Genomic DNA, 27,011 nt, shown 5'->3' on the forward strand with positions numbered 1-27,011 from the left:
AGGCTTCAAAGGCAAGGGCAGTTGTATTAGGTGCTATCAACATCAATTCATAGTTGCCAGGAACAACCCAAACTGACAGGTTAGCAATAGCAACTAGTGGCTGGCTGCTGCTGCTCTAAAATATGGTCCTGGGTTTGCTCGCAAAAACAGAGTATTCATGCCTCACTTGGCAGGACCATTTCTCTTGTTGTGATGTATGTACCATCAAAAGTGAAAGTGCAGGACTTCATTTACTGCAAAAGCTTTTCTGTTGTTAGTTTAGCAACTCAAGCCCCACCACCATGGTGACATCCTCAGCACGACGACCATCGCCCGCCAAGCCACCCTCAGGAAGTCTACCTGTTCTAGGGCTTTCTGCCCAGTCTAAATAGTTCTTGATAATGTCAAGTAAGTGCATGGAACTGTGGCCAAATTTGAAGAAATCTCTATCACATTTCTTTCATATGAGAATTATAAGACTTCAGAGAATTTTTTTATGCAGTGACTAATCACCAACATCGCCCTTCAGGTTGATGACACATGGTTGTCATTGAGGTCACTGATGACTTTCTGCAGTCATTATTTTTTTAATATCTTCGCTGCCTGTAAACTGTGTCAAACCAGCAAGGAGTTTAAACCTTTCTCCACTGTGCTTGTACAATTCACACTCTGTTAATTGGCTTATCAAATGATTCTGCGAGTCTATTCATCACATATTACAATTTATTTCTTCTTCAGGAAGTACTGTTTCAACCTAAAAACAAATTAGAGAGGGTGAAGGCAGGGTCTTTTTCTGGTGAAATTAAGGAGATGAACTGCATGCTGTATAAATTTTATGATTCCTTCATATCAACCACACCAGAGACACTGACACAGTGGGCACGGGAGAGCTTCCTGGGAGCTATTCTTATACTCCAGCAGTACCTCAGTGCTGCTTGGAATTAACCGTGAATCTCAAGAACATATCCCACCAAGTGCAACCTACTGTATCCTCAACTTCTCTGCTTCACTAGGACCCCAAAATGCCTGTAGCTACCCAGTGCTCTAGGAGTGAACCCAGGATTTCACTCATGCTAGGTAAGCATCATCTACCATTGAGTTATAGTCTCATCTCTTTTAGAGTTTTATTGTGAACCAGTCTCACTAACTTGCCCAGGCTGGCCTCAAACTTGCAATCCTCCTGCCTCAGAGGAGACACCTGAACAGGAAGAGGCAGCTGTCTTCATCAATGGTGATTAAAATATTTTAATTTTGCAAAATTCACAAAAATATACAATCACATAAACACACTTGCAGGGGCTTGGAAGCAGCCCAACAAGGAACTGCTTGCATCAGTTTCCTATTGTCACTATAACAAATGACAGCAAATTTATTGTCAGTGTCACAAACTACCACAAATTTAATGATGTAAAACAATGATAATCATCTAACTTACTGTTCAGAGGTCAAATGGCCACAGTCACTTTTACTGAACTAAAATCAGAATGGGCATGGCTATGTCCTCTGGTTTCTAGAGGTTACCTAGTTTCCCTGGCTTGTGGCCTCTTCCTCCATCTTCAAAGTTCGTTTCTGGCATCCGCTTCCATTTTTGTGTCTTCTCAAACTTTGACTCCTCTTCCTTACAAGAAGCCTTGTGTTTACTATGGGAACCATGAATAATCCAGAGTAATCCTCTGAATCCTTATCCTTATGTGAAGTCCTATTTACCGAATATGCTAACATATTCATAAGTTCTGGTGATAACACATGGACGTCTTCAAGGGATGGTGATCCAGCCTTTCATAAAGGCCTAAGCTTAAACTTCATTCTCTTCAGTCAAATCTCTCTTTTTTTCTTATTCCAAAATTCTGTTTGGTTCTGACTGTGAGATTTCTAGTGGAGAGGAATACCCTTAACTGTAATTTGAATAAGAGTTACTAACAGAAAGAACAGTAATAGTCTTGAAAGCAAACAACTTGGAACCTAATATGGATAAAAAGGCAACAATATTTTAAAATAGTGAATGATAGAATGGAGGGGAGAAAACATTTGCTCAGTGTAGACATTTTTGTTGTTGTTGAGGTTTTCTTTTGTTGTGTTTGTTTTCTTTTTTTGTGCTGGGGATTGAACCCAGGGTTTCACTCATGGTAGGTAAGCACCCTACCATTGAGTTATAGTCTCATCTCTTTTAGAGTTTTATTGTGAACGAGTCTCACTAACTTGCCTGGGCTGGCCTTGAACTTTCAATCCTCCTTGCCTGGCCTCAGCCTCCCACATATCTGGAATTATATGCATGTGTCACCCTGCTTGAATAGAATTTTCACTTTAAAAAAAAGAAGAGTTTGGGTTATCCTAAAGATACGTTCCTGTAGAGTTTTAGAAAATACATTGTAATTGAGCACTTAGCAGAAGAGACTCAAAGCAATCTAACCTCTATCCTGCTGTAACTAGTTGCCTCTTCAGAAAGATATGCAATCAGAATAAAGAGGTAAAAACATGCCGTCCTTGTAAAGAGGAACGAATGTTCTTTTTTTTTTTGAGTTTATTTTTATGTTCTTGAGTGCATGCTCTTTCTCTGTAGTACTAAGAAATGACCACAAGAGGGAGACAGGCTCCTGAAAAGTACAGCATTCAGCCTCCCTTCTGCAAGGCCAGACTGGGACCAACGTGCGTGGGTTCCCAGCAAAGCCCCAAACCACTGGGTATGAGACAAGTAGCCATATTTATCTACACCAGAGCTGGAGTCATTTCAGTTCCTTAACAGCTGTAAACATTTAAACCACCAGAAAAAGAAAGGACATCTGTGCACCAGCTTTCGTTTTTGCAAAACTATTTGAGGAGCTGGGGATGGTGGCTCACACCTATAATCCTAGCATTTGAAAGACTGAGGCAGGAGGATCCTTATGAGTTCAGGACCAGCCTGGGCTATAAAGTCAGCGCAAGCCCAGCCTGAACTGTGTAGTGAGACTCAGTGAGTCTCAAAAAGACAAAAACCAAACAAACAAGAAACCTATTTGAGGAAACATTTATTTGAAGCTTGGGAGAATATATTTCCCTTCTGCAACCAGTATAACTAGGAAGTGTTCAAGAAAAACATTCATAATGGGTTCCCTCCCTTTGTTAATTACAAAATAAACATTTTAGCTACAGAATTTTTGGAGCTACTAAGAAAACAACTGGAACCCAGGAAAGAGGAAAGGAGCCGAGCTCTGTGCTGCAGCAGCCACTGCTGGTTTTCTTTGCATGAACCAGTGCATGCCTGAATCACAGCTGCAGAAGAAAACAATGCATTGGACAGGGGCAGATAGAGTGCCACTCCAATTAACCTTCTCTTCCAAAAGTTAAGTACCTGATCTTTGGTAAGGGGATATTTTTTTGCAAGGTTTAAGCAAGTGGTGGAGAAATCCTTTAAAGATGACTGTGAAATGCTGGGCTTGGGCAGGGGGCATGTTATAGGATAACTGATTCGCAACTCACATGATTGTGCTAGGAATCCAGGAAGAGAAGGTTTGGGTGGGGCTGTTGGAGAATCAATAAAAAGTCACATGCTAGTCTGAGGAGTGCAGGAAGTCAAATGTGGCCTGGTCTCATTAAAATAGGAGTGGGTTCCTCCATAGCTACTTCTGTTTCTAAGGTTCTCTACCACATGCCTGGCAGTCAGCTTGGGGCTCTGCTGGTCACCAGAGGTGGTAGTCATGAAGAGCTGGCCATGGGGCAGCTGGAGTCAAGGACAAAGTGGAAACTGCCTGGTGTCTTTGCTTCTGCATATCACTCTGTCTGACTGTGAAAAGGCCTTTAGAAAGTAATGGCCCTTCCTTCACGCCATCTTTCAGCCAGTATTAAACTGGAGCCATTTAGGAAAGAGGATTCTGGGAAATGTAGTTCTTAACTATCTTAGTTCCTTTTCTTTTCCCTAGGACAAAATACCTGACACAACTAAAAGGAGGAAAGGCTCATAATAGTTTATAGAGGCTTAATCCATCGGCATTTGGGTGGGGCAGCATGAGAGAGGGACGTGGTGGACCAGAAGCAGAGAGGACAGGGAGGGGTGAGGAGGGAGATGAACCTTCCGCGACTCCCCCCAAGGGGCCTGGCTCTTTTGATCACTCTGAGGTCTTAAATAGCAAGACTGTTAGCCCAGATAATCCAATCACCTTTCTAAAGCCCCACCTCTGAGGGCATGGGGTTTTGGGGGGGAAAACTAGATTTAAAAATAACACCAATGTAGCCAATTTACAAATCAAAGCAGAACAAATAATCCAGCCAACAGCTACAGGCTCTTACCCAGTTTGGCAGGTGAGGAAACAGAGGGCCATCCAAGATGGGCAACTTGCCTAGGCTCACCTTGATAGCCAGAGGCAGAAGCAAGCTTGGAATTCGGGTCAGGAGGATAACGAGGGCCAGGGGATTGTCTCCCATCCCACTGTTATGCCTCCAACTTTAGTGAAACTTTACACACTTGCCTACTTTAAGAGGAAATTGCATTAAAAACTTCACACCTCTCTTTCTAGGATAAGAGCTGGGAATAGTCCCTGTCCCTTGCCTGTAACTTGGCTCCATATTCTCAGGGGCTCTTTGGTGAGACTGGTGCTCACCAGATCTCGAAGTAACTAAGCAATCGGGTATGAGCTCTGAGGATCTGAAAGTAGAATTTTGTTTGGGATGCAAGATATGTGAGAACCTGAATTCCAACGCTGCTAAAAAATAATCTCCCAAAAAGCATATCACCAAACACTTCAATTAAATAAAAACCTCTCTAAACATATAAGAAATAGTGATGTTACATCTTTGGTTATTTATTTTATTTCTAATACATGCCCAGAAACTCTGAAAATCAATCAGCTTGTAAATTTTTCTCGGAGGTGATCAGAGGCCGGGCTGGCTGTGGAGCTGACGTGGGAGAAGCTTCTGGTCCCAGCTGCTCTTGCCTTTTCTGCACCTTTTTCTGGCTTCACATTTTCTCTCAAACCTCTCAATGATTCCCCTCCTTTGAGACTGTGCTAGTTTGGAACTTGTTAAGTCTGGGGGCTCATGCTGGTCCCTAAAAGCTTGGTGGTGTCTGCTTAGCTCAGATAACGGGGAGCTAAGAAGATTCTATTCGTCTCTGCTGCTAAAGAGCTCAGGTCCGCCCTGCTGTGAAGTTTAGGTCATGTTAGGGACTCCAACTCCACTGCAAATTCAGTATTAAAGGGATCTTAATGCTCACTTTCACTTCAAAATGAGCTCCTGGTGATCTTTCAGAAGGGGCAAAGTCTGTGTGCTCTCTCACATTAGACTTGGCCTCAGTGCTGCCTTTTCTAGGAGTCCTGTGCTTCCCTCTCTGCCTGTAGATGACTGTGCTGCCCCTGCCAGGGCAGAGCCTGAGGCAAGTGGACCTCAGAGGACCAGGCCCTACTGAGGACCACTTCTGCAAACTCGAACTCAGCAATCCATCTTTCAAACAATATGGCTCCTGACCAGCAGGAAAGGAACTGCTGACATTCCAGGGGGGAAGAAAATAGGTGGATGAATAATGAAAATTGCTCAGAGCCTATGCATCTGTTTTGAAACAACTAGAATAAGAAGACTCGTAGTGACTAGAAGTGGTTTTTATGTTTTAGAAACCTGAAGAATATGTTTCACATGCCTGTCTTCCAGTTCACAAGGTCCATTAGTGAATGGAGTTCATTGTAGTCATGGTCTTGAATATGTCCCTCTCCCCACTTCCTGGTTGAAGCTTAGTTGCTAATATGGTGGTGTGAAGAGGCGTGGGCTCTAGGGAGAGATCACACTACAGGGGCAAGGCCCTCCTGGGGGGAATTATCACCGTGTAAAGGACCTGCACAGGCGAGACCGTTCCCTCAGTTTCTCCTGCCACAGGAAGATGCAGCGGTCATCGTCCCAGGGAGACCAGCAGCCAGGAGCCACATCAGAAACAGACGGAGAATCCTCTCCTGGCACCAAAGAAGGGCGGCTTTGGTCTTGACCATTCCGGCCTCTAGAACTGCGGGAAATAAACATCTCTTGGTTATCAATGACTCAGACGTTGTTACAGCTGCGCGGACAGAGACAGTTGCCTTTCCTTCTCTTGTTTTGCTAATCACCCACTAGAGTTTTTGGAAATCTCAAGTAAGAGTGTTTGCATCAGAGCACTGTGGTTTAGGATTTTCCTAGTGTGAATTCACAGTTTAAGCGCTCCTCGGTTTACCTGCATTGGGAACCCCAGGCTGCAGAGCCTCTCTCTTTAGACTCTCACAAACAAAAACAGAAAAAAGGAGAATCAATCTGTGCCTGTTAGCCCAGTTAACCACAAGAGTAACTAACACTAGTAGGCCATAGTGATATAAATGCTGTTACCTGTAAGAATCTGCGGTTTAACCGCTGTGATTCGTATTCAGTTGATGCACAAAAACAGGCTTGGTCTATAATCATGCTCTCTTCCATTTATGCCTTGATGTACCAGCCATGGGGAGTGGAATCGCTCTCCCTTGGCACATAAAGGTGCCTTTCTTGGTAGACCTGCCTCTGCATGGTGTTGCACCAGCGATGGTGAGGCAGCATCTTAGATCAACACCATCACTGATGTTTAAAAGAGCTTGTCTCCAGGCGGCTTTCACTCTCTATGTAACAAATTTAATAACTATCACTTTACTTCCTTGAGTCTACATTTATCATCTGTGGAAAGTCAAGTTCTGAGCTTTCTTTGATTGGAACTGAGATACAGTTGATTTCCACTACCTCTTCCTCTGCCTCTCCTTATGAACGGGAGCTCCCCAGAAATTCTGCTGGGGCCCATTCCCAGCAAGAATAACTGCACCCTCCCAGCACTCTGGGATGCTGAGGCAGGAAGACTGCAAATTTGAGCCCAGCCCGGGCAACTTAGTGATTTACTGAGACCCTGTCTCAAAATAAAAAAAATTTAAAAGGGCTAGGGATGTAGTTCAGCATGAAGGTCCTGGGTTCGATCCCCAGGACCATGTGCATGTGCGCACGCGCGCGTGCACACACACACACACACACACACACACACACACAGAGTCACGCCTGCATTCTCACTGCAAAGCTGCTCAGTCCACTCCAGCTTGCCGTTCCACCGGCCTCCACCCACACAACTGCTGCCACCCCACAAGCGTCAACTCTACACCCGCGTTGACAGACGGAAAACTCATTAGGAAATCCAGCCAGCTCTGCCTTCCCACATTTCTGGGAAGAAACCACATTCAGCTGTGGCAGAGGACATTCGAGATCACTGAGGTCCTCATCATTAAATCTAGCGGGTGACCCAGCCCCACCAAGGCATAGCCGAGTGAAGCCCCTCTCGGGAATGAGAGACCTGACCCTCGGGAGCGAGCCCCAAGCCGGGGCTCATGCCTAGCAGCGACGTCGTGCCCTTTTCCGTGGCTTATCAGAGCAGTGTTAGACAAGAACTTACTTCTTAAGAATAAAACTATTAGCTATTAAAAGCAGCTTAACAGCGAAGCATAATTATACCTCCATCAAGTGGGTGAAGGGGACAATGACGGCCTTCCAAGTTATCTTTTAAGGAGTAATTGGTTAGTCATACTTTCCCAGCGCCACACTTCTTAGTTTTCATGACAGCACAATTTACCTTCTGTTTTTTGTCATTTTTCTTGGCTTGCTGATTACAAGGACAAGAGCACCCCAGGACGGAGTAGGGACTCTCCACACCATCTCCCACAACCCGGGGCCCCCAAGGTCACCTCTCCACACTCACTGAGCCATCTTTGTGGGTTTTCTCTTGCTTTGTACTCTAGGATCATTTCGGCCACTGTTTTCTCACCGAAGCTTGGCTCCTGTTTGCATTTCCACAAAGCAAGATTGCTGAGCTCTTCTCAAATTTGCTTTGGGGTGACCTTAAGGTCATTTCTAACCAAAATGTTTAACGTGAAATGTGCTTACCTTGACCACAAGGGGATGTGCGCCAGCCAAAAGGTCACCACACACTGACCCGGGTGGATGCACAGCCCGGGAAGGACCTGAGCTCTGGAAGCTCTGCAAACAAAGGCTAAGCCTGCTTCCCTCCCTGAGAGGCACGGCCTTGGACAGCAGGGCTGGCCGCAATTTAATCAGCTTTCTCCTTTTTTGGTCTTCATTCCTATTTCTGTGCAGTCTTCAAACTCAGATGTGCTTGTCTGCGGGCAAAGAATTTCTGCTCATTATTTCAGAATATAAACAGCAGGGCAAGCATATGCTTGTCTAGCTTCTGGAAGCAACGCTGGTGAGTGTGGTGCATCAGAAGAAGGCACAGCTGCCCAGAGACCGTTTCTGCAGGTGCAGGTGACTGTCGGTGTCTGTAGGCCACTGGATCCAGGAGCCTGCGTGGTTTCCAAACTCTGTGGATGCCCAAGTGCCATATATGAAATGACATCCTATTTGCAGGTAACCGCCCCACAGCCTTCAAACCATCTCTAGGTTGCTAATATTACCTAATACAGCGTAAACACCAGGCAAATGGTTGTCATACAGAATGGCTTAGCACAGATGTTGAGGGCAAAGTCTGTGTGCTCAGAACAGACAGTCATTGTAGGCCTAACTACACTTTGGATCCACGGCTGGCTGAATTCATGGATTCAAAACCCTCAGACACACTATACACGAGAACCCTCTGCATATGAGATCTCTAGGCAAAAGCCCTGGGCTCTTCACTTTCGTAGGCAGGCCACAGCCCTGCAGTTACCAGAGGCCACCAATTGGGGCCTGAAGACTAAGGATTCCTTTGCTATCAGTGGGAGGGGACCTCTGTGGAGTGAGGGATGATGGGGTTCCTACCTTTGGGACTGATAAGGGTCTCTTTCGCCATCTCTTCTGGGTCCGTGGCAAAGAAGGTCACCTTGGCAGCTGGAGTTCAGACTTTTCACCCAGTGATGATCAAGTGTTTTGATCCCAAAGTGATTCACACTCCCCAACTTCTTCTAGATAAAAACAGGCCCAGGAAGCCCCAAACTGGTTCCTACGGCAGCCCCTCCTGTCATCACATATTTACCAAGATATGCATCATTTTACAAACTAAGTTTGGAATCTTTCTCCCTGCTCTGCTGGTTTTTACTCCTCGGAGTAGAGACTGTAGAATGCGTGTCACCACTTGTATTTTTCTTCTCCTGTCCTGATATTGATAATAATCTCAGTTCTTTGAGGAAAAAAATAATTGAACACAATGCTTTTGGTTTTGTCGTTCTCGAATAAGGGCTAAACTGCCACACTCACATTATTGAGACCCTCCCTTGGTAAACGCCGGTAGACCCCATGCATTTAATCTCAGCTTTATCGCCTAGCCCTCCCTGAACCCCAATCTCTGCTGGCACAGAGCAGGTCTGCCCGCGGCTCCCTGAGCACCATTCTTACTTTCCGTCCGGGATACCGTTCCCTCCTTCTCGTGCATCCCCTCTTGGACTGCCCATCTCGCTCTTTCTTCCAAGTCTCTCTTCCCCTTGAAGCTTTCCTGATAGGCCCCACCGTCCTTTGACACAGATCTGCACTGCACTTTTGACACTAGCTACATATCATCTGGGGCTGTTCACCCTCGTATTAACTAGGTGAAACAGGAAATGGGCGACAGGAAGTAGGTTTTCTTTTTTACCTACAATGACTGCAGCCACGTATGGTTCAGCTCTTCCATACATCTTCTTACCCCATACAAATTCTCTTTGCGTCCCTAATTTCCATGACAGCCCCTTATACTGTGGATGTGTTTCCTATAAAAAAGAGAGACCACGCCAGGGATCTGGCTCAGTGGCATAAGTGCCTGTTCAGCAAAGCGAGAGGTCATGGGTTTGATGCCCAGTACCAAAGGGAAAAAAAGAGAGAGAGACCTGTGGTAGTGCATGCTTGTAATCCCAGCACTCAGGAGGCTGAGGCAGAACGATTGCTACAAGTCTGATGCCTTTTTGGACAACATAGTGAGACCCTATCTCAAGGAAAAAAATATATATATATTATATACATTAATGCACTAACTAAGGATGATTTGGGATGTCTGTGAATCCTCCTGCAAAAACATCTTACCACAACCTAAAATCCAAATGTCAAACTTTAAGGTACTAAAAGTTAAGCATTAGGCATTGATTTACAGATACTATAAGGTACTCGTGGATTCTACATTTCTAAAGATCATCCATAGACTTTTCATCAAAAACTACTATATCCAATGGAATATATTGCATATTTACTATAACATTATACAACTCGGGAAAGAACATTAAAATATTGCTCTTTTTTCTTCTTTTCTCTCTCTCTCTCTTTTTTTTTTAAATCTTTTTGAGAACTCACTGTGTAGCTCAGGCTGGCCTTGAGCTCACTTTGTAGCCCAGGCTGGTCTTGAACTTGCAACAATACTCCTGCCTCAGCTTTTCAAGTGCTCGGTTACAGGCATGAGCCACCATGCCCAGCTAATGCTCTTTTTTCTAATTACATTAGATTTCTCTGCCCCTCTTTTTTATTGTGGTAATTAGTCTATACTCAATTCTGTAATAATTGCATTAATTGCCATAAAATAATAGAACTTTGGATAAGGGAAAACATAGTGATAAAATACACACTTTTTTTTTTATACCGGGGAACAAACTCACCACCTCACATTTGCCGTGTAAACACTTACGGCACTGAGCTAAACCTGCAGCCCAATACACATATTTTTAAAGTCAAGAGACTTAAAAGGTACTTGAGATTAAGTGCAGGGTCTTACTGCTTTCCCAAATAAAAACATTCAACAGGGTGAGGTGATCACTGAACCAAATTTGTTATTCTAAGGGCAGAGCACAGTCAGACCAGTGAAGGAGCACAGGACCGGGCGGCATCTGACCTGAGCTCACCTGCATCAGCACCTCCAGAACCATGTAAGGAAACAAGACATCACTGCACCCTCTCCTGTGACAGCTCTGTCATAGGTCAGAGAAGTCTGGTTTTTCTCCAGCAATTCCGCTCCCTAGACAGAACAGTTTTCCGCCACCGACAAATCACATCTTTAGAACTTATCCCCAATGCTTTGATGGCATTTTGGAACAAGACTCCTTTATCTAATACCAGAACATACACAAAGACTTCAGGAAGCCCAGTAAGCATCTATTCTGGGAAGGAAAAAAGAGATGGAATGTCTTATAAGTTGATTTGAATCTGCTACTTGTGACTTATGAGCCATTAAAAACAAATTCTATAACTTTAGTTCTCATACCTTTTTTAATCAGAAAATTTACATAGAAGGCTGTGGTAGCCTTGATGACTGTAGTCTACATCACAAGGGGGAGAAGGAAGTGAAGAACGTTCCTGATGGTTGGAGGCCCAGCTCCCACCCCCAGGCTCTGTCACATCTTGCCGTGGCTTAGTGGACTTTAAAAGGTGAGACTTCTCTTCAAAGGTCTTCTTCCGTTATGGTCCCGAAAACATAGTCATCTTTGCCTCTGTTTACCTTGCTTTTTCTTGATAGAAAACTAGAATACTCTTTCTGCTGGAAAGAAACAGAAAGGTCAGAAATGTAAACGAGAGGAAATGATTTCCACAGTAGCAATCATGAAAACTTCAAGGAGGTTACTCTAATATTAACAGGACAATGGGAAGCAAGCACCTGTTTCAGCCGCAGCTGTTTTTAAAAGCTGGCTTTATCATGTGCAAGATTTATTTGGGGGATCGGTGCCCTTCTGAAAACAAAATAACAACAGCAAAACTGTGGGGCACCTCCCCAGCAGACAGACTAAGTATTTTTCTTGTGAAAGATCTGTCTTGATAAAAAATCCCTGCGGTAGAGGGTTCTCAAACAAATTTGTATTTATTTGTCAACCCTGAAGACTGCTGGGATTCAGATACTGGCTTCTCTGTGTGCCCTGGAGCATGTTGCTTAATTCTTCTGTTTCAGTCCTAAGGCCATAAACCAAGGATAGAAACTGCCACCGCTGGGTCGTCCTGAGGATGGGGATTCACTGAAGCACACAGTTGCCTGGCTGCATCTGAGGGTTTTACATCCACACATGAGACCAACCATTGGTGGAAGATGCATTTTAACATTGCATCTGTCCTAACAGGCAGACTTTTTCTTGCTGTTTTTTCCTAAAGAATTCAGGGTGGCGACTACTAACACAGCACACAGAGAGATGGTTTAAATTAAAGTATATGGAGGATGTTGCACAGGTTGTATGCAAACACACTGCCCCACGTGACATAAGAGACTTGAGCACCTAAGGCTCTCCTTACCCTCCAAGCCAGGTCGTGTGGCTGCAGACGGGGATCCTGACCATGCTGGCTCGGGCTGCATCTAGTAGAGCTCTCCTAGACACACTGGAACCCAGCACACGTGACACAGACCCCTTCTCACGGACCGGCCTGCTCAGACTTGGCAAGGCTGCAGCCCCAGAAGCCACTGGAATCAGTGGCAGTGCTGGTCACATTTGTGCTTTGTGTCATGTCTATTTGGGAAGACAGTGGCTCCCACCTTGACCACGCAGCCCGCTCATTTGGAGGCCTTGGTGAGCACAGATTGCTGGGCACCTCCAGTAGATCTGGGGCCCTAGACATGAAGGTCCACTAAGTTTTCAAGTGACACTGACCTGCCTAGTCCAAGATCACATCATCTGTCCATCAACAGATGAATGGGTAAAGAAAATGTGTATACATGCAAAGAAGTTCTACTCTGCCAAACAGAAGGATAACCTTGAGTCGTTTGCAGGAAAATGGATGCATTTTGAGACCGTAAGATTGAATGAAAAACATCAGACACATAATGCTTACATCACATTGTTTCTCTTATATGAGAAAACAAAAATATAAATAAAGAGCAAAATAACAGATAACAGGAAGCAGGGAGATGGATCTTTTGTGAAAAGGATGAGGACCAAGAAATGGAGGGACAGGGAAGGGATGGGAGGGGTAGATCATGGGAATAAAAGGAACTAAAATGTGTGGTGCACGGGCACCAGCCCCTCTGGATGGGTGTCATCCCTGTGCACGCAAACACGCACTAATTAAAATGACTCCAAAGACTTGACGCACAGTGAGGCTTTCAGTCTGCCTGGAGGCACCAGCCAGCAGCCGTGCAGCTTCTGCCTCAGCGCTGATCCAACCAGAAACGTCACCGTTACAGAACAAAGCTTTGCGTCGATGTGGTCTTGTTTCCAGAGCTCACTCACACAGGCAAAGGGTCCAGTGTACCTTCCATAGTTATAAACACCGATTTCCATAGGAGGGCACACGGTCCACACCCCGGGCCCCATGTGAGGTGTGAGGTCAAAGATAAATCCCTTTCCAATGCTACTCAGAGGTCACCTTTGCTGCATCTAGCTACAGCAGAATTTGGGTGTGGAAGGGAAGCGTTAGGTAGCAAAGAGCACGGTTCCAGGCTCATTGCCCACTTCTTCTCTGCACTGATTACTGTTCAACCTTGGGCGAGTCCCTTGACCTCTCTGTGCCCTACTTCCCTCAGCGGATTTAGAGGACCGTGGAGAGGGCAAGTGTACTAATTCACACACAAGTGTGGAGAACACTGCTGACAACGAATGCTCAATCATGTACCTGGCTTCCTCCACATTTATTGTTTGCACAGCAGAACTCAATGCTCAAAAGAATATTTTATAAACTTAAGTGTTACTTTGTAGAGTACACTGCACTGCTGAAAACCCATGAAACTAAAACATATTAGATATCTTCAAATGTTTAAACTAGGAGCTTAAAAAATACACGAATGCAAAAAAAAAAAAAAATCACCAAAAAATCTGTGCTCTTCTTGGAAACTTTTGACATAAAAATGTCCTGGCAGCCGGGCATGGTGGCTCACGTCTGTAATCCCAGCACTCGAGAGGCTGAGGCAGGAGGATCGTTGTGAGTTCAAGACCAGCCTGGACTGCATAGCAGTCTCAAAAAAAGACAAAAAAAAAAAAAAAAAAAAAAAAAGCCCTGGCATGGTGATACACACCTGTCTTCCTAGCACACTGAGAGGCTGAGGCAGGAGGATCACAAGTTCAAGCCAACCTGGGCAATTTAGCAAGACCCTGTCTCAAGATAAAAAATAAATAAAAGCAAAAGCGATGGGGATGTAGCTCACTGTAAAGGCCCTGGGTTGAATCTGAAGGAGAGGGGAGAGAGAGAGGGGGGGGGGGGAGAGGGAGAGGGAGAGGGAGAGGGAAAGAGAGAAAGCCAGGCCCTTAGCCGTGCCGGACAGTACAACAAATCTCCTACTTCTGTGCCAGTCTCCAATTGGCGGAACTGCAGAATCCCACTTTATTCTTGGAAATCAAAAGACTGGTTAACGGGGCAAAGGGGGCAGATTTATCAGAATTGTAACACATCAGTTACATAACTTTACACACAGACCTTGCTTTGTCGAATGTGGTCTTTTTCACTTCTGTTTTTTTCCGGAACTTCAATCTGCTAAATAGATTAGTAAAATGTCAGTCAGCACCACCCGAGGAGCTGGCACCCAAGCCCGCATTTAACCAGCATGCTTCTGCCTGGGCAGTAACCTCTCCGAGCCCAAGGCTGCCTGGGCCAGGGCTCACCTGCCCGTCCGCTGTGCCTTTTGTGTGCTGGGGTCTCCGTGTTACAGAATCCAGTCCCCCAAAGTGAGGCGAAGCTTTGTGCTTAGTCCTGGGGGCTGCCTATGGATTCTGTGATTGAACACAGCTTTTCAAAGGACTTCACACAACACAAAACGCACAGAACCTCTAAACCTCCAGTCCATACCTGAATCAAAGCCAAATGGGGCTTCGCCACATCAAAAGGCATCGTTAATCAAATGAAGGATCAAACTGTGGCTCAAAGACACTGGACTACACCTCTGGTACCCAAAGTGAGAAGAGCAGGGCCACAGGGGCCCAGGGGGGAATGGATGCTGGCTCCTGGGGAAGAGGGGAGTTTTTCAAAAGCACCGTTGAACTGGCATTTACTGGAGGGAGAGAGCAGGATTAAAGCAAATCCATGGGGAGCACTGAGCCCCCAGGGGTGCAAGGAGCGAGGTGGGGGTGGGGTCTGCCACCTCCAGGCCTGCAGGGGTGAGGAGGACAGCTGGTGTGGGACCACTGAGGCTGTAGCTGAGGGGTGTGTGACAGGAGCCAGAGCCTTCGGTGCAGGAGGTAAAACCAGAGTCCCAAGAGGGGCACAGCTGGAGAAACAGTACCCAACCTTGTTCTCCCCAGCCCTCAGTCTCCTGATGGGATCTCCCAGTGGGGGTGCAATAGGGGGGCTGGGGGTGACCTCAGGGACAGTAAGGTCACAGCACACAGGGGTCAGTCAATGGGGCCCGGAGCAGGGTAGAGAGGGGTGTGTAGAACACTTAGTAAACGCGACCCACCAAGGGCCGAGGGACAGAGCCCAGACACTTCCTCTGGAAGAGACTGTGGAACAGCTCTGCATTCTGCACGTATCTCCGACAAGGCAGGGGACACATCATAACGGGCTCTGTCCCCGTTGCCTTTCTCCTCTTTGACTAATGCAGGGTCCTGGGTTTGTAGCCGCCACTTGGCAAACACAGGCTTCATAAATGACAGCATGTAGGTGGGGCAAACCGATTAGGCCTCATAGTGCTTATTACTCATGAAACTGGACGGTGGGCTACTTTGTAATACATGGAACAAGTGACCCGACACTGCAAATGCGCATTATCCTTCGACTATGGCTCACTTAATTTTACTGCAAAATAAAGTGCTCTAAGGAGAAGATGTACAGTACTCAGGGATCCCCACAGATTAGTATCTTAAATAGAAATGGTGGGTCATATATTTGAAGCCCTATTATTTCAATAATGTGAAAAGCCAGCTAAGTCTTGGTGAGACATTAATGCTCTGATGCCATGCTTTGCTATTGTTTTACAATATTGCATTTTAGTTTATGGCCAGGTGCAATGAAATACTGAATTTGGGAATTTTTTTTTTTTTTTTTTTTTTAATACCAGGAATCAAACTCATGACTGTGTGCTTGCAAGGCAGGCACTTATGCAGCTGAGCTAAATCCCCAGCACTTGGGGAAAATCACTTCTCCCTGGCTCTGAAACTGTCCCCTGGTGTCCTTGGGCCATTCTGTAACTGCTGTCATATGTCTGTGCCTAAGACACACGCTTTGTCTTACCTTCTGTTACATGTAACCAAACTGAAACCTGACTAATGAATTTCATTTTCAAGCCGAACATTCTTTAATAATTTTGCTCTAGTTATAAGCAGTAAATATTAACATAATATTTTAGCTTTTTTTTTTGTCTTTTTGAGACAGGGTCCTGCTATGCAGTTCAGGCTGGCCTTGAGCTCACTTTATAGCCCAGGCTGGTCTCGAACTCGTAACAATCCTCCTGCCTCAGCCTCTTGAGGGCTGGGATTACAGGTGTGAGCCACCATGCCTGGCTAATATCTTAGCTTTTTTATAGGAACTTAGCTTTAAGAAAAATGTCACATCTCTCTTCTCTTCTTGTCTGTGGTTAATACTGTCTTTAAGTATTTAACAAGAAATTTTGTGTTTTGATTGTGTGCTTGTGTCATTCTTTACTGTGTTAGTTTTATTCAAATTTTAGTGACTTCATAAACAATTCAAATCTTCTCTCCGAAAGGGCTGTCTAAAGCCAACTAGGCCAATTAACTTAATATTATTAAGTTACTTAACATTAAATTTCTATTAATATATTAAATTTTTTCTTCCCTTGATTTCATATTAACAGGAAAATCCAATACTATTTAATCTGCTTCTAGGGACCATCTATCTACTTTCTTTATGGGGCTCCTCTGGTTACAGTTTTGCTCAGTCTTTCTCCCTGATTCAGAATATTTAAGATTATCAAAATGTTGGGCACAGAATCTGTTTCTCAGAGATGTCTGAGTCCTGGTCCAAACAGACTCTGTAAAAGTGACTTCTTGGTTGAGACTATGTGTTTGCCTCAAAGAAGCTGACTGTCACAGTCTTACACTTGCACAGCCACCTGAGGCCTTGAAATGGCTTTAGTGCCCTGTCCCTTGTGGGGAGGCCCAGCACTCAGAGTGAGGTCAAAGGGTTCGTCTGTCTTTTGCCTTCTGGGTTTCCATCTTCTCTGGGTTTTTGGAGACAAAGTTCCAGATTGAAATGCAAATAGAGGACTACTTCACATGCTTTGAAAACCCCATTTTCAAGAGCAGGAGTCCTAACTTCTCTTTCCAAGAACCTAACTGAGCAAAGTAATAGTTTGTGGAAATAAAGCTTGATGAATATTTGCATAAAGCAATAATATAAAAGTGTTGACCAATATGCTGATTCTCTACTGTCACAGCAGTAAGTGGTAGACTTCAATTCATGCGCAAATCTAGGGGATGTAGATGATTCTTTTCCTTAAGAAGTTTAAATAGATTATTACCTTCTCCGTTTTATTGAGCTAACTCTAGCTATTCATTGTCCAAGTATTTCCTGCGTCAAGTGGCTTATGTTTTACCCATCTGCATTTGAGGGCACTTCTTCCCTTTAATGAGGCTACTTCAGTTAATTACTTTTCTCTTTCTTCTTTTATATATCTAATAATCAAAGCCTGAGAGGGTTCACTCTGCCCAAGAGGTTGGATTTTATGACTCCTTTTAAAAAGAGCGTGCTTCATTTACTACTCTCCAGAACATTTTGAATTGTTCAATCACAAGGAGGCAATGAATTGATTTTCCCTGGGAAGACTGTTCAGTTCTAGAAGAAAGAGATTAAATAGAACACACAATTATTTTCTTAGAAAAAAAGCTGTAAAGTCAAGTGAAGATTAAGGTTAAACTAAAGACATTATCCTCCTATAGAAGATTTATATAGCAACATTTAATGTTGTTAAATTTAAATAACATTAGGGAAGTTTCCAATTATTTTCTGTTGTATTTTTTAAAGATTATTGTAATATTAAATAATGAGGCTTAAAAATGTCAACCTGGCATTAGTATTTCTAGTTTTTTTTTTTAAGTTAAACTGTTGTATCTTATCTGGGACATGCTTATATCCTGATGAGCTCCAGGTAATTAGGAAAGTTTGAAATCTCAGTAATTTTTGGCTTTGCAGCCTGCCTACCAACTCTTTCAGTGAGTTGCTAGTAACTGGGCCTCCAATCAATAAAACAGTGTAGAAAAATAAGTTAACTTTACACCGAAAAAAGAAAAAAAAAGACCAGAGTTTCTTCTACTCTGCCTTTTTCCGTCTGCTAAAGGCATTTCCACTGGGTACACAGGAAGTTATCAGGAGGCTGCAGATTCTTTCTAGAGAAAACCAGAGTTTACTTAAGATCGTTTTCACTGCCTTAAAGATCCTGACTTTTTCATGAGGGTTTTATGCTAAATCTAAAAGCTTCCATTTAGGGTGAGGCTGAACAAAAGTGTTCTAGAGTTCTCAGTAATCCACAAATGACTTTTCCCTGGAAAAATGCTTTGAATTCTAAAGACAGGCTTTCTCTGGGTCACCATCCCCATCACCAAGCACCAGAGGCCTGCGAAGCTCATTTTGTGTGGCGGAGTCTCCCCTGAAGACCAGAGCTGCTGGCCCAGAACTCTGCAGGGCAATTTGGTCTCCAGGTGTAGCTCACTTTGGGAATTTAAAGGTTGCAGTTGCGCACAGATAAGAGCACTTACCATTTTGGGACCCTCGGCAGCGAGCTTGGCCATCTTCTCTGTGATCATCTTTTTCAAGCAGCTACTCAGCAAAAATGCCTAAGAAATCCAGAAATAAAGAATGATCTGTACTCAATAGAGGTTTTCTTCCTCTTCCTTCCCTCCTCACACCGCAGAGTAGACTTTGAACTCTGCTGAAAATACAACAGCACATTGATAAGAATTTAGATTTCTTTAACTTCCAGAAATTTGTATAAAATTCAATTAGCATGTAAACATAAATTTTCTCAATTACATAGATATATTCACAGTAAAATTTAAAGGCAGGCAAAAAATGACCAGAAGCTCCTTACAAATCTTCTTCTCTTTAAAACTCCCCACTTGAATCCACGTTTATTAGTTTATAAGCAGGTCATGTTGTATGAACAATAAATAATATGAAGTACTTATTATAATCAAATAAACTGATGATTAATCCTATAATTATACATATATACTTTCTGAAAGTTATTATTAAATATTATAAATAGCAACCCATCTGAAATAATATATTAACATCTTATTGCTGTTACTGAAACTTTAGAAATTAGTTGTTTTTTCCTTTCTTATTTTTCCAATACATTTAATCACTAACTAGCAAAATGGATAGTTGCCTCTAGCATAATGGGTGGTTTAATTATCATTGCTAGTGCCAAGACACTCACATTGGCATAACTTGCTGAACAAGGACGGGGGCTTCCTTGTTCCAGAGTCTGTACTCCCTTGTGCCAAATTCAAGGTGCCCTCTGATTTTCCCTCTTGTTCTTCCCCACTAATCCTTTATCCTTCTGGTCTTGATTTTGCTTCTTGCCTTGCTGATTTCTCTTTTGATTCTACTAAGGTTTGGGCCAACTAAAGCTCAAGGCCTGAGGCTCTAGGACCTAGTATAGGATTGTGATCCTGGATGGTCACCACTGAGGAGGTGATGGAGAGGAGGAGCAGAAGAGAGTGACGAACCCAGGCCGGGGCAGTGGCCAGAGTGGAAAGCTTTCAGAAGGTGGCACATTGTAGAAATAAAGGGAGGATGGCTGGCATTAAAGTAACATCTTGCCATCTTTCAGGGGTGTGGAGCATGACAGGAATGAAATTTACTTAAAAAGAAAGGAGAGAAGATAGGAAAAGAGTACACACATTATACACACACACACACACACATATGGATATATATGTACATATATGTAACCTACACCAAACCAGAGTATGAGACAGTGAACTAATGAACCCCAAGCTGATACAAGTAGGAAAGGATGCTCAATAGTGTGTGCAAACTGATTACCTTTTATTTTACTGCGTATGCAAACAAACAAACTACTCTACTGTAAACCAGTTCAGGTCTACTAAATATAAATTGAGCTTTTGTTTAAAAAAGCATAGAAAAAAGAAAGAAAGATAAGATAAGAAAGAAAAGCATAGGAAAAGATTTTGGTCCAAATCTTCACTTGCATTTGCAAGGCATACACACCACATTTCTACCTTTTGCAAAAGTAGCCCTTAGGTATACAGCAATAAAACGTTCCAAAGGAAATAACATCTCACTAGGAATCCCTTTACTATGCCTCTCTATGCCATGGTTTAAATACATTCACAACTCTTTAGATTAAAAAGTAATACAATTTTGTGTTTAGCACTCTGATGAGAGAATAAATGAGCAATTAAAGTGAACCTACGCTGGGCCTGGTGGGGTACACCTGTAATCCCACCACGCGGGAGGGTGAGGCAGGAAGATCACCATGAGTGTGAGGCCATGAGTGTGAGTACAGCCTGGGCTACACAGTGAGTTCAAAGCCAGCCTGAACTACATAGTAAAACCTTATCTCAAACCCCCAAAGTGAACCTAAAAGCCTATGTCTTTTACTTAGGATTATAGTTTAGTACTTCACGTTTTTCAGAAGACTTTGATGTAATGACCTCAACTGTTTTAGAATTAGAGTTAAAAGAGGGCTTTGGTCACTAAAAACTAGAAAGTTCCATAGAATTTAGTAAAACTCAAGTTGAATATAGTGAAATTTTGACTCCATTTTAGAACACCTGTGGTTCTGATTCCAATTTGAATTTGCTTAAGTCAGTAAAAGATCTTGAAATTGGATTTGGTATTTTAAAATTTAATTATTTTAGGACTTCTATTCCTATTTTAAATATAAGCCCATGATAAATATGGGTAGTTAGATACCCAACAGCCATTGCTTTCTTCTTTCCTGAAAGACCTTGATTTTTTGGGGGAAGGGTAAGAAGTGCTCGGCTCAGGCAGTGATTCATACTACCTACACACCAATCATGTAGCTTGCTCCTCTTTGCAGACACTTGATTTCCAGACTCCCTTGCAGCTAGGGTAGTTGGATGGTCCAGTTCTGAACAATGAGACAAATGAAAGTTTACTTGGAGGTTTCTAAGGTAAAAAATTTGCTTTCCAAATGTGATAGCTTTTTATTTGCTTGTAAAAGGTCAAGGGAATGATAAGTGTGCCAAACATTCCACTTTCGGTATTTTTTGAAAAAAATCCCTGTATTGTCTAAACCAGAGGTCAGCAACAAGTCCAGCACACTATTTTTGTAAATAAAAGTTTTATTAGATAAAAAGGTCTATTTGTTTATGCATTATGTATGACTTCTTTTAACAGAACTCAGTCATTGCAAGAGAGATCAAATAGACCTCAAATCCTAAAATATTCATTACCTGGACCTTTAAGCCAAAAGATTTCTGGCCCACATTTAAGCCAGTTGGTTCAGCTCCATTACTTGATAACTATTATGATTTAGATCTTAAATGTCCCCAAGAGCTCACATGTTGAAGACATGGTCATTGGAAAGTGGTAAAAACTTTAGGAGGCAGAGCCTGATTGGAGAAAGTTAGGTCTCACTCATGTGCCCTTGAAGGATATACTGGAACTTTGGTCCCTTCCTCTCTTTTTGTTGCTATGGGCTATGGGCTAGCTGCTATGGGCTTCACAGCCTTGCTATACAATGCCCAAGTGATGGGACCAAGTAACCAGGGACTGAATCGTCTGAAATCATGAGCCAAAATGAACCTTTCTTCTTCCTCTTTTTTTCTTTAACAGACAATCAACTATCCCTGGCCCAACCTTTTTTCTTTTTAGTTGATTATCAAAGATATTTTGTCACAGTGATAAAAAAAACTAACACAGTAACTAATTTCATTTCTAACTGATGTAAAATTCTTGGTGACCAGTGAAATAAAAGCAAAAAGTAAAAAAAAAAAACAAACAAAAACCCAAAAAACAAAAGAAAACATTGCCCACTAGTCCCCTGCTTTAGCTAGATTAAGGTGGTGTACTTTGTCCACCCCAGCCAGCAAGATGGCATTTCAGCACAAATATTTTCACACTCTGATCTGATTACTCACCTGTTTGGTGTAAATGACAAACCACTGCCAGCAACTACCTTCACTGAATTGAAATCTGAGTTCTAAGTTCTGGTTGAGAGTTTGCTCCATATCCAGCAGAGTCCCCTACAAGAAAATATAATGTTTGACATTAATCAGAAATTGAAGTGCCTCTTAATGTGCTGAGCAAAATATCTAAATGAGCATGATCATCCCTGTACCTAAGAAGCTATGAGTCCACTGAGGAGCCATGGAAATGAATCACCACAGTAGCAAGCACAGGTCCATGGAAGGAAAGAGAATGGGAACCTGTATTAGGAGGGTGAAGAAAGGCCTCCTTGGTCATGGAAGCAGAAGTAGGAATATCTCAGTTTGTTGTGGTCATTTTGCTTTTAAAAGCAGAGGTGAGAGGTGATTCCTGGTTGTAAAAATAACAGGTGCAAATGCACTGAGGCCTGAGAAGCCTGGAGACACGTGTTAGTGACACTGTGAGGGATGATACAAGTCTGCAGCAGCAGCTCTGTGGTATGGAGATTAGGGTGAGGATGCTCAGGGAGGCAGGGTAGGGCCACATGCGAAAGCCTAGCAGGCTTTTGTGCTGTATCATACCGATCCCTCTTTCCCTTTGTGACAACCATTGCTCTGTCACTGTAGGCTACCTATGTAGGACTTTCAAGGAATGACACAAGTCAGAGGGTGTAATATGGTCCATGATAAGGCCATATAAACAAATTACTTCTAAGCCTCTCATCTGATTCCAGAAATGAGACACCCCAGGAGCAGGTCCAGATGGAGCTTTTATCTCTTAGACACTCTAAACTCCTTTGATTCCTGACTTTCTAAGACCTATGCTCCAGCTTTTCCTTTGAATCTGTATGTTATTCCATGTCCTTCTAATAGACCCTTTCTTTGCTTAGAGTCAGATATGTTGGTTTCTGTTGCTTACCACCAAAGGGCCCAACCCTAAGGTTTTATAAATTTAGGCTAATGATGTCACACTTTATCCTCAGGGTGATGGAGTTTCACTAGGATATGTAAAAAGCTAGATAATAACTCTAGACATATTTTAGAGCTATTGGTCTGACAGAATCAATGTAGGCAATGAATTGAGTGACAGCTGTTTCCAGACACTGAATAACTCATAATGCCAGAGGACAGGAAAACAAAGGAGTTCAGCCCCCGATTATCCCAGCTTACTCCCTGAAGGAGTTTCAGGGATGTAGCACAAGGAGAGGAAACCCAAAAAGAGCCAGAGCTTCTGTTGAGCTGAAGAGAAAGAGCTAAAAGTAGAAATTATTGAGGTTTAAATCTGTGAGCAAAATACCACAAATTCCAGAGAGCTTCTCTCAAACCTTTGGCTGAATAATGATCTGTCCATGTGTGGAGTGAAATTCCTTGAAGCCAGGAAAAGAACCACTGAAAAGCAGGAGCTGACCAATTTCAGAACCTTACAAACAAGGCTGGAAAGGGCTTGAGTTTCCATCAGCCAGCGAGAAGAGGCCACACTGGGCTGGAAGCTGGGTAGAGTCAGAAGAAAGGTCATGGATGAGAAAAAGACTGAATTAGCTCCAGGCTAATGATCGTGCTGGACCAAACTTAAGAAAGCTTAATAGCAAACTTCAAAAAAATAAAGAGATTTGGGACTGGGGACTTAGCTCAGTGGCATAAGCACCTGCCTAGCAAGCAGGCAGTTGTGAGTTCAATCCCCGGTACCGATAAAAAAAAAAAAAGAGAGAAATAAGTAAATGCAATCCCAGGTAACTTAACTACATGATAAAACAAAGTCTAATCATCTTTAAAGGAACACAATAAAATCCAGCATTCAACAATACAAAATTCACAATGTTCAGCTACCACAAAACACTACCTGGTGTGCAAAGGAGAAAAAAATATGATCTGTAAGCAGGAGAACAATCAATCAGTAGGAATATACTTGGAGGTAATAGAGATGAAGAAATTAGTAAGCAAAAATATTAACAGTTACAGTCATGCATCTTCGAATGATGGGAAATTCACTGTTAAGCAATTCTGTGACTCTGTGGCCATCAGTGGGCACACTTAAGCAAACCTAGATGCAATGTTGCCTGACACAGCGTTTTTTCAGCGGGTTGCCGGGGGTGTAACAAGGGGTTTCTGCATGCTAAGCGCGTGCTCCACTCCTGAGCTACACCTCAGCCCCCAGGTCACCTCCACATTACCTCTTGGTGTAAGCAAGAGACATGGTATGAGGGTATGAGGCTGTGTTTGTGTAATGCAGAGGGCTGGTTCACAGTAACCTTTGTTTCAGAATTTAGAAGTGCATGCTAATGATAGAAATTACAGTAAAATAAATATGCAAGCCAGTGACATGGTCTTTAATCATAACCCTTAAGTATCTAATGGCATATGCTGTTTTTACGTGACTGGCAGAGCGATAGAGTTATTTATACCAACATCACCGCAAACATGTGCTGCATGGTGCAGTGAAGCTATAATGGCTACATCACCAGGCAACAGGAGTTCTCCAGCGCTGCTGTATTCTTATTAGACCTCTACTGTACACACAGCATCGTTATACAATATGTGTATTATACGATGTGAGGATGTGGGCTGTGAGTGCGTGTGCACTCAAGAATTTAGAGAGCCAGCCATGGTAGCACACACCTGGAATCCCAGAACTCAGGAAGCAGAGGTGTGAGGACTTCTATGGCTTCAAGGCCAGCCTGAGCTACAAAGTGAGTTCAAATCCATCTTAAATTATGCAAAGGGATCCAGTCTCAATAAATCAAAAAGTAAGTAAATAAGTACTTATTAAAAACTTAAAGGAAAAAATAAGCAAAAGGAGGGAAATGAAATATATAAAAAGGACCCAAGTGGAACTTTTAGAGATGAAAAATATAGTTTTAGATGTAAAAATGCACTGGATAGGATAAAGCATACATTAGAATAATACGGATGAAAAGATCACCTTGATGAAGCTCATAGAGGAAAAAAAGGGGGGAACAAAGAAGACCATAATGAGATACCACTTCAAACCCAGTGTGTTACTTGTAATTTTAAAAATCAGACAAGAACAAGTACTGACAAGAACATGGAGAAACTGGAACCCTCAGCATCTGCTGGGGAAGCCGGAATGGTACAGCCAATCTGAAAACATGCTGATGTTTCCTCTAAAAGGTGAACACAGAATTACTGTTTGACCCAGTAATTCCACTTCTAGGAACAGACTCAGGGTAAATGACAACGTATGACTACCCAGAGCTTTTACACAAATGTTCCTTGCAGCATAATTCACTACAGCCAAAGGTAGAAACAACCCAAACGTCCATTGAGAGATAAACAGATAAATAAAATTGTATATCCAGATAATGGGCTATTAGTTGACTGTAAAAGCAATAAAGTGCTGACACATATACAATAAAGATGAACCCTGGAAACATTACATTAAGTGAAAAGCTAGAGACTAGGATTCTAATAGTATGAAATGTCTTGAGAAGGCAGATATAATCTATAGAGACAGAAAGTACATTAGTTGTTTCTCAGCGGTTGTAGATAAAGTGGTGACAACTAAAAAACATGTGGCTTCTTTTTGGGGTGATGGAAATCCTTTAAAATTGACTGTGATGATGGCTGCATAACCGTGTGAATATATTAAAGCCCATTCAGTCATACACTTCACGTGATCAAGTTGTATAGTACATAAAATTATACCACAGTGGAATTGTTACAAAGATAGAAAAATGTGGGCTGGGGATTTAGCTCAGTGGTGTAAGCAACTGCCTGGCAAGAAAGAAAAATGCTGTGTGGTGATGGGGAAGGTAGATAGACAGACAGACAGATCAGCAGAGCGGAATAGAGAACCAGCACAAACACACCCCACTATCCTTTTGAGGGGTGCTAGGGACTGAACCCAGGGCTGTGAACATGCCAAGCACATGCTCTGCCCCTGAGCTAGATCCCTCACCTCTTGACAAATACATCAAAGCAGTTTAACTGAGGAAAGAAATCCTTTCCAACAAATGGTGCTAGAGCAACTGGACTTCCAGAAATGAAAACTGGAAATGTTTCTCAATTTCTTACCATATACAAAAATTAATTCAAAGTGAATCACAACCTTTGATGTAAAACACATAACCACAAAATTTAGGAAAAGAAACAACAGAAAAAAAATTTCATGGTTTAGGGTTTGGCAAAAAATGCTTGGACTAGACAGCAAAAGCATAACTCATAAAAGAAAAAAATGATAGACCAAATTCCAACAAAGTTAAATTTTTTTTTACCCAATGAAGCACACTGTTAAGAGGATGAAAAAATACAGCAAGCAAATATTTGCAAAACAAATGCTCAACAAAGAACTAGCATCTAGAATACAGAAGGAACTCTCAAAACCCAACAGTTAAAAAAAAAAAAGGGAAAAAGAAAATGGACTAAAGAAATGAAGAGACTTTACTGAAGGAGACAGATGACAAATAAGCACATGAAAAAATCCTCAACATTGTTTTCCATTAGGAAAATGCAAATAAAAATCACACTGAGATAAAAGTTGTGCACCTACCAGAATGAGTGAGATAAGAAATAGTGACACCACCACATGCTAGAGAGGGTGCAAAGGAACTGCACCACTCACATATTGCTGGTGGGGACGAAAAATGATACAGTCACTCAAAAACTGGTGAGCAGTTTTTTAAAAAGCTAAACATGCAATTACCATATGACCCAGCAACTGTACTCTCAGGCATTTATCCCACAGAATTTAAGATTTATGCTCAGACAAAATCCAGTATATGAATATTTATAGCAGCTGTCATCATAATAGCTAAAAACTGCAAATAACTAGATATCCTTCAATGAGGGAATAGTTAAATAAACTTTAGTACACCCATAGCACAGACGGCTGCCTAGCAATCAAAAGAAACAAAGTATTGATCTATACAACCAGCTGGATCCATTTCCAATTAACTGTGCGATAAAAAAGAAAGCAAATCCCCAAAGCAATTGATATGTATAGCCTACTCCCCTCTAGAAGAAAAGGCTTTCTTTTTAAGTGCATGTGGAACATGACCAAGATAGATCAAGTTTTTGACCACAAAACAAGTTTCCATGAGTTTAAAATACACTGAAACCATACAATGTATTTTCTTTGACTCTAAAGAGGAAAAGAGACTGAGACAAGGAGAAGGGATAGAAAGCTGGGTG

The 27,011-nt window shown here is 42.6% G+C and overlaps 1 protein-coding gene and 1 long non-coding RNA gene across 10 annotated transcripts in view; both read right to left on the minus strand.

Annotated features, from left to right (window-relative positions):
• Positions 1-4,745: 4,745 nt before the first annotated feature.
• Positions 4,746-8,226, minus strand: LOC106025824 (uncharacterized). Its single transcript, XR_001199387.3, has 2 exons — positions 7,858-8,226; positions 4,746-5,941 (listed from the first exon to the last, which is right to left on the minus strand). It is a non-coding gene; the product is annotated as an uncharacterized LOC106025824 (long non-coding RNA).
• A 2,885-nt stretch (positions 8,227-11,111) lies between these two features.
• Snx31 (sorting nexin 31) overlaps positions 11,112-27,011 on the minus strand; it is a 56,156-nt gene continuing 40,256 nt past the window's right edge. For 4 of the 9 annotated variants that reach the window (XM_003479860.4, XM_063257626.1, XM_063257622.1 and 1 more), the window contains 4 exons: positions 21,858-21,962; positions 18,480-18,557; positions 14,251-14,307; positions 11,112-11,398 (listed from right to left, as the gene is read on the minus strand). In XM_003479860.4, coding sequence (XP_003479908.1) covers positions 11,303-11,398; positions 14,251-14,307; positions 18,480-18,557; positions 21,858-21,962 — 336 coding nt within the window. In that variant the 3' untranslated portion in view covers positions 11,112-11,302. Of the gene's footprint in view, positions 11,399-14,250; positions 14,308-18,479; positions 18,558-20,766; positions 20,846-21,857; positions 21,963-27,011 lie in introns of those variants that run through there. The other 5 variants (XM_063257625.1, XM_063257624.1, XM_063257623.1 and 2 more) reach the window with 5 other exon arrangements.

Source organism: Cavia porcellus, unplaced genomic scaffold, assembly GCF_034190915.1.
Source record: "Cavia porcellus strain 051 isolate PalLab524CR breed Dunkin Hartley unplaced genomic scaffold, mCavPor4.1 scaffold_10, whole genome shotgun sequence".
In the NCBI taxonomy this organism is placed as follows: domain Eukaryota; kingdom Metazoa; phylum Chordata; class Mammalia; order Rodentia; family Caviidae; genus Cavia; species Cavia porcellus.